Source organism: Oncorhynchus mykiss, chromosome 7 (genome assembly GCF_013265735.2).
Source record: "Oncorhynchus mykiss isolate Arlee chromosome 7, USDA_OmykA_1.1, whole genome shotgun sequence".
Classification (NCBI taxonomy): Eukaryota; Metazoa; Chordata; class Actinopteri; order Salmoniformes; family Salmonidae; genus Oncorhynchus; species Oncorhynchus mykiss.
This window is the reverse complement of record NC_048571.1, coordinates 81708854-81717295: the sequence shown is the minus strand read 5'-3', so window position 1 is coordinate 81717295 and position 8442 is coordinate 81708854. Positions and strand designations below refer to the sequence as shown.

General features: G+C 42.9%; 1 protein-coding gene across 5 annotated transcripts in view; it reads left to right on the top strand.

Annotated features, from left to right (window-relative positions):
- The window catches only part of LOC110528605 (glutamate receptor-interacting protein 2), a 325911-nt gene that overhangs the window by 275301 nt on the left and 42168 nt on the right, over positions 1-8442 (top strand). For all 5 annotated transcript variants that reach the window (XM_036984212.1, XM_036984211.1, XM_036984213.1 and 2 more), the window contains exons 15-17: positions 1269-1332; positions 6560-6705; positions 7762-7906. In XM_036984212.1, coding sequence (XP_036840107.1) covers positions 1269-1332; positions 6560-6705; positions 7762-7906 — 355 coding nt within the window. The remainder of the gene's footprint in view (positions 1-1268; positions 1333-6559; positions 6706-7761; positions 7907-8442) is intronic.

The following is an 8442-nucleotide window of genomic DNA, read 5'->3' as shown; positions in this document are numbered from 1 at the left end:
ACTCAGTACATAGCCCTTGTAAACGCAGCTATGTACAGTACATAACCCTTGTAAACCCAGTACATAACCCTTATAAACCCAGCCATGTACAATACATAACCCTTATAAACCCAGTACACAACCCTTATAAACCCAGCCATGTACAGTACATACCCCTTGTAAACCCAGTACATACCCCTTGTAAACCCAATACATAACCCTTATAAACCCAGTACACAACCCTTATAAACCCAGTACATAACCCTTATAAACTCAGTACATAACCCTTATAAACCCAGTACATAACCCTTATAAACTCAGTACATAGCCCTTGTAAACACAGCCATGTAAACCCAGTACATAACCCCTAAAAACCCAGTATATAACCCTATAAACCCAGTACATAACCATTATAAACCCAGTACATAACCCTTATAAACCCAGTACATAACCCTTATGAACTCAGTACATAACCCTTATAAACCCAGTACATAACCCTTATAAACCCAGTACATAACCTTTATAAACCCAGTACATAACCCTTATAAACCCAGTACACAACCCTTATAAACCCAGTACATAACCCTTATAAACTCAGTGCATAGCCCTTGTAAACACAGCCATGTACAGTACATAACCCTTGTAAACCCAGTACATAACCCTTGTAAACCCAGCCATGTACAATACATAACCCTTATAAACCCAGTACACAACCCTTATAAACCCAGCCATGTACAGTACATACCCCTTGTAAACCCAGTACATACCCCTTGTAAACCCAGTACATAACCCTTATAAACCCAGTACATAACCCTTATAAACCCAGCCATGTACAGTACATAGCCCTTGTAAACCCAGTACATAAACCCAGTACATAACCTTTGTAAACCCAGTACATAAACCCAGTAAATAACATTTGTAAACCCAGTACATAGCCCTTGTAAGCCCAGCCATGTACAGTACATAACCTTTGTAAACCCAGTACATAACCTTTGTAAACCCAGTACATAACCCTTATAAACCCAGCCATGTACAGTACATGTCAGAGGAAAACAAGTCTTAATGAGGTTATTTATTTGAAAGTGTAATGCCACTAGAGTTCCCCCACCACATTATGCAGTCTCTCATCTTATGTCTGTTGAAAAAGCATCAACTGCTTCCGGCTGTTTAATTGAATCTCAGTTTTTCCTTTAAACAATAACAATAATTATTTTCTATAAAATCATGAATTAATGACAAAAGTACAGGATGTATCAAATACTAACACTGTTACCTCTCCTCCCTGACAGCCAGTAAGAAGTCTGGAGAGCCTCTAATCATCTCAGACATAAAGAAAGGCAGTATGGCTCACAGGTACGGTCGGTATGGATGGCTTCAGGCCACAGACTAATGACTTGGGTTCAATTGTTTGAGCCTGTGACGGTTCATGTTGTTCTCCTACAGACAGAGACAGTTCACTGTAATTATTATTATTATTATTATTATTATTCATTAATTAGTGAAGGTGTAAACTTGGCAGTAGAAACATATATACTTATATACATATATACTTAACATATATATATCAGCTTCACTGTCAAATAAAATACAAAATTGCAGAGGAAATGTACGAGTCTGCTGTTAATGATAATGCAGAGGACTTTCCAAATGTTGCTGTTGGTGCATATCTCCCGGTAGTTATTGAAGTCAAATTTGTCTCCACAAGTCCTTGGTTCCAAATATTGGGGAAGATGCCAGAGCTGAGGATGATGTTAAAGAGTTTAAGTATAGCCAATTGGAATTTGTGGTCTGTATATTTAATAATTTAGGAGACCGTCAAATCCACAGGCTTTTTTGGGTTGGTGTGTTTGTATTTTGTCGTATATTTTATTCAATGTAATTGGAGAATCCAGTGGGTTCTGGTAGTCTTTAATAGTTAATTCAAAGATTTGTATTTGATCATGTATATGTTTTTGCTCTTTATTCTTTGTTATAGAGCCAAAAAGATTGAAGAAGTGGTTTACCCATACATCTCCATTTTGGATAGATAATTATTTGTGTTGTTGTTTGTTTAGTGTTTTCCAATTTTCTATGGATTCTTCAATTACATTGAGCTGATTTCTGACGTGCTGTTCCTTCTTTTTCCGTAGTGTATTTCTGCATTTGTTTCAGTGATTCACCATAGTGAAGGAGTAGGCTCAGGTTTTCTGGGTCTCTATGTTTGTGGTTGGACAGGTTTCTCACTTTCTTTCTTAGGTTTTTTGCATTCTTCATCAAACCATTTGTCATTGTTGTTAATTTTCTTAGGTTTTCTGATGGAATTTACTTTTGATATGTTAGCTAATGAGTAAACTATACTGTTCAGGCTTCCTACTGCTAAGTTTACACCTTCACTATTGCAGGAAAACTTGTTGTGTGGAGATTGCATAGCCGTGTGCTTGATGTTATACACCTGTCAGCAATGGGTGTGGCTGAAATAGCGGAATCCACAAATTTGAAGGGGTGTCCACATACTTCTGTATAATGATCACACTTCCTACTGCTAAGTTTAAACCTTCACTATTGCAGGAAAACATGTTGTTGTCTAGTTGTCTAATTTGTTGTTGGCCAATAGTTTTCTGGTAGGTGTCTACACTACCTTCCTTCCATCTATAGCATTTGTTAATAGTATGCAGTTTGTTGGGCTTCGATGTCTCATGGTTGATTATTACTCTGTTCAAGTAGAGTGTGATTTTGCTGGGATCTGATAGTGGCGTCAGTGGCCTGACTGTGAACGCTCTCTGAGAGACTCTGGGTTGAAGTCGGTGATAAAGTAGTCTACAGTACTACTGTCTAGAGATGAGCTATTGGTGTACCTACTGTAGGAGTCCCCTCAAAGCCTACCATTATATACACTAAACAAAAATATAAACGGGTTGGTCCCATATTTCATGAGCTGAAATAAAAGATCCTAAATATTTTCCACACCCACAAAATCGTATTTCTCTCAAATTGTGTACACAAATTTGTTTACATCCCTGTTAATTAATGAGCATTGGTGAGCATATAATAATTTATCCTTTGCCAAGATAATCCATCCACCTGACAGGTGTGGCATATCAAGAAGCTGATTTAACAGCATGATCATTACACTGGTGCACCTTGTGCTGGGGACAATTAAAGGTCACTCTCAAATGTGCCGTTTTATCACACAACACAATGCCACAGATGTCTCAAGTTTTGAGGGAGCGTGCAATTGGCATGCTGACTGCAGGAATGTCCACCAAAGCTGTTGCCAGAGAATTTAATATTAATTTCTCTACCATAAGCTACCTCCAATGTCATTTGAGAAACTTTGGCAGTACGTCCAACCAGCCTCATAACCAAAGACCACTTGTAACCACGCATGCATAGAACCTCCACATCCAACTTCTTCACCTGCAGGGTTGTCTGAGATCAGCCATCCAGACAGCTGGTGAAACTGTTGGTTTGCACAACTAAATCATTTCTGCCCAAACTGTCAGAAACTGTCACAGGAAGCACATCTGCGTGCTCGTTGACCTACAGTGCCTTGCGAAAGTATTCGGCCCCCTTGAACTTTGCGACCTTTTGAAACATTTCAGGCTTCAAACATAAAGATATAAAACTGTATTTTTTTGTGAAGAATCAACAACAAGTGGGACACAATCATGAAGTGGAACGACATTTATTGGATATTTCAAACTTTTTTAACAAATCAAAAACTGAAAAATTGGGCGTGCAAAATTATTCAGCCCCCTTAAGTTAATACTTTGTAGCGCCACCTTTTGCTGCGATTACAGCTGTAAGTCGCTTGGGGTATGTCTCTATCAGTTTTGCACATCGAGAGACTGACATTTTTTCCCATTCCTCCTTGCAAAACAGCTCGAGCTCAGTGAGGTTGGATGGAGAGCATTTGTGAACAGCAGTTTTCAGTTCTTTCCACAGATTCTCGATTGGATTCAGGTCTGGACTTTGACTTGGCCATTCTAACACCTGGATATGTTTATTTTTGAACCATTCCATTGTAGATTTTGCTTTATGTTTTGGATCATTGTCTTGTTGGAAGACAAATCTCCGTCCCAGTCTCAGGTCTTTTGCAGACTCCATCAGGTTTTCTTCCAGAATGGTCCTGTATTTGGCTCCATCCATCTTCCCATCAATTTTAACCATCTTCCCTGTCCCTGCTGAAGAAAAGCAGGCCCAAACCATGATGCTGCCACCACCATGTTTGACAGTGGGGATGGTGTGTTCAGCTGTGTTGCTTTTACGCCAAACATAACGTTTTGCATTGTTGCCAAAAAGTTCAATTTTGGTTTCATCTGACCAGAGCACCTTCTTCCACATGTTTGGTGTGTCTCCCAGGTGGCTTGTGGCAAACTTTAAACGACACTTTTTATGGATATCTTTAAGAAATGGCTTTCTTCTTGCCACTCTTCCATAAAGGCCAGATTTGTGCAATATACGACTGATTGTTGTCCTATGGACAGAGTCTCCCACCTCAGCTGTAGATCTCTGCAGTTCATCCAGAGTGATCATGGGCCTCTTGGCTGCATCTCTGATCAGTCTTCTCCTTGTATGAGCTGAAAGTTTAGAGGGACGGCCAGGTCTTGGTAGATTTGCAGTGGTCTGATACTCCATCCATCCAATCTTTTTGTATCCAAATCCGGCTTTAAACTTCTTCACAACAGTATCTCGGACCTGCCTGGTGTGTTCCTTGTTCTTCATGATGCTCTCTGCGCTTTTGACGGACCTCTGAGACTATCACAGTGCAGGTGCATTTATACGGAGACTTGATTACACACAGGTGGATTGTATTTATCATCATTAGTCATTTAGGTCAACATTGGATCATTCAGAGATCCTCACTGAACTTCTGGAGAGAGTATGCTGCACTGAAAGTAAAGGGGCTGAATAATTTTGCACGCCCAATTTTTCAGTTTTTGCTTTGTTAAAAAAGTTTGAAATATCCAATAAATGTCGTTCCACTTCATGATTGTGTCCCACTTGTTGTTGATTCTTCACAAAAAAATAAAGTTTTATATCTTTATGTTTGAAGCCTGAAATGTGGCAAAAGGTCGCAAAGTTCAAGGGGGCCGAATACTTTCGCAAGGCACTGTAACCAGAGTCTTGACCTGACTGCAGTTCGGTCTCGTAACCAACTTCAGTGTGCAAATGCTCACCTTCAATGGCCACTGACACACCGGAGAAGTGTGCTCTTTATGGATGAATCCTGGTTTCAACTGTACCGGGCAGATGACACAGAGCGTTATGGCATCATGTGGGCGAGCGGTTTGCTGATGTCAACGTTGTGAACAGAGTGCCCCATGGTAGTGGTGGGGTTATGTTATGGGCAGGTATAAGCTACGGACAACAAACTCAATTGCATTTTACTGATGGCAATTTGAATGTGCAGAGAAATCGTGACGAGATCCTGGGGCTCATCGTTGTGCCATTCATCTACCGCCATCACCTCGTGTTTCAACATGATAATGTACGGCCCCATGTCGCAAGGATCTGTACACAATTCCTGGAAGCTGAAAATGTCCCAGTTCTTCCATGGTCTGCATACTCACCAGACATGTCACCCATTGAGCATGTTTGGGATGCTCTGGATCAACATGTACGACAGCATGTTCCAATTCCCACAAATATCGAGTAACTTCTCACAGCCATTGAAGAGGAGTGGGACAGCATTCCACAGGCCACAATCAACACCCTGATCAACTCTATGCGAAAGAGATGTGTCGCACTGCAAGAGGCAAAACGTGGTCACACCAGATACCCACTGGTTTCCTGATCCAGACCCCTACCTTTTTTTAAAGTTATCTGTGACCAACAGAAATCCATACATTAGGGCCTAATTCATTTATTTCAATTGACTGGTTTCCTTATATGAACTGAAATTCAGTAAAAACTTTGAAACCGTTGCATTTTACGTTTCTATTTTTGTTCAGTGTACCTACCCAGTATGCGACAGAGCTGCAGGAGTTGTGACCCATTTTTGTTGGTTAGGTTGTCATAGGTGTGGTTATGTTGTCATATGTGTGTCTAGAGGGGCATATGGGGGAGGGAATGATGTCACTTCCAGGTAGATGTTTGTCCCCCTGTGTGCTGAGGGTGTATAGGTAGCACATATAGGTAGCACACAGGAGGACATTTTTCTCTGTTGAGATCATTTCCTTTGGAATTTCTAGCCAGATGTAACGTATTCCTGTTTTGATTAACTTAATAGAGCGAGTTAGATCTGCTCTATGCCAAATTATCATATGTCCTGAGTCCCTTCCCTGTTTCACACCTGGTAGTTTGGTGGATGGGACTACCAGCTCTCTGTAACCTAGAGGGCAACCAGTGGGTCCGTCTCCTCTATATCATGTTTCTTGTTGGATGAATTTCAAATGTATTTGGTGAAGTCCAGGTTCCTGCTCTTTAGGCCAACGGCAGATGATCTCAGGCCTTGGGTATTCCAGGATGAGATAGTGAAGTTGTTCTCTCTCTCTCTCTCTCTCTCTCTCTCTCTCTCCCTATAACTCTCTCCCCCTCTTTCCCTCTCTCTCTCCCCCTCTCTCTTTCTCTCTCTCTCTCCCTCTCTCCCTCTACCCAGGACTGGTACCCTGGAGCCAGGTGACAAGCTGCTGGCAATAGACAACATCAGACTGGAGAACTGTTCCATGGAAGACGCCTGTCAGATCCTACAACAGGCAGAGGACCTGGTCAAACTCAAGATCCGCAAGGACGAGGACAACTCAGGTGAGCCTGCTTGGAGCCTGGCTGGGAGGCAGTTAGGAAGTAGTGCATGTAACAGGAGTATGGTATATAGAGAAGACATATATAAATACTGATGAATCAATCAATCAGATCCCAAATAATAAACAGAAACAGAAGCACAGTGGCAAAGAGAAACTCCTTCAGTACCAGACTTCACCACACAGTGGCAGTATTGTCTACAAATAGCCACAACCATGTTCTTCTTCTGCCAAACACAATCATGATTCAACACGCTATCACCCACCGGTATTGTAGTGTTTTAGACACACAAATGGCATGATTAAATACTAGTGACCTATAGTGTTATATAGTTCATACTCTCTACCAAATATCAGATGCAGCTCTATAAATAGCAGATATGTTTAATCAGATGCAGCTCTGTAAATAGTGGATAGGTTTATAGCTTTGCTGTCTGATATGAAAGCATAGAAGCATTTCCTGTAGCAGCAGATGACTCAGTTGTCTTCCTCTCCTCTGTTTTCCTCCGAGCCTTTTCTCTCCCTCCTTTCTCTCTATTGGTGGGATCTGCAGACGCGTTTCACACATGTCCTAATTCTAAGAATAAAGCCATCACGGGTACATTATAAAAGGGCCATTTTCATTTCCTCTGTGCATTTCTTATACTGTGTGGAGGATGAACAGCCCATCCGTCAGACATTATTGAAATTGTATTGCTTTCTGCCTGCCTGTGAATTCTGGATTTTTAGTATGTCTAGGGAGCTGTGTGATTATCTTTGCCTTAAAGTGTAGCCTGAATCTCTCCCTCTCTCTCTCCCTCTCTCTCTCTCTCTCTCTCTCTCTCTCTCTCTCTCTCTCTCTCTCCCTCCCTCTATATATATGCAGTATCTCTCTCTCCCTCCCTCTCTCTCACTTTTTTTGTATCTCTCTTTCCTTCCTTCCTCTCACTTTCTCTGTCTCTCACTCTCTTTCTTTCTCTCTGATTTCCTGTATACCCTGAAGTCACCCCCGCCCCCCTCTCTCTAATGGTCTCTCCTCCCTCCCTCTCTTCCCTCTCCCTCTCTCTTACCTCCCCCCTAGATGAACAGGAGACGTCTGGTTCTATCATCTATACGGTAGAGCTGAAGAGATATGGAGGCCCCCTGGGCATAACCATCTCAGGAACAGAGGAGCCATTTGACCCGATCGTTATCTCTGGCCTCACCAAGAGGGGCCTGGCTGAGAGGTGAGACAGCCAGGGCCAGGACAGGGGGGCAGTGGGGACAGAGGGGACAGAGGGGACAGAAGGACAAAGGGACGGGGGCCAGCGTTTCATCTCCAGCCTCACCAAGCGGGCCTGGCTGAGAGGTGAGACGGCCAGGGCCAGGACAGGGGGGCAGTGGGGACAGAGGGGACAGAGGGGACAGAAGGACAAAGGGACGGGGGCCAGCGTTTCATCTCCAGCCTCACCAAGCGGGCCTGGCTGAGAGGTGAGACGGCCAGGGCCAGGACAGGGGGGCAGTGGGGACAGAGGGGACAGAGGGGACAGAAGGACAAAGGGACGGGGGCCAGCGTTTCATCTCCAGCCTCACCAAGCGGGCCTGGCTGAGAGGTGAGACAGTGGACCCTGGGATCTTGCTTCCCTGGCTGGGGCCTGCCCGACAAAGGCTCCTGACTGTGGGGCTAGAGTCAACCCGTCCTCTGACCCTGGTGTTCTCAAGACCTTCTTCTCAAATACATTTTCAGAAAGGAGAGGGAAGGAAATATTATTTGTGAAAGAGA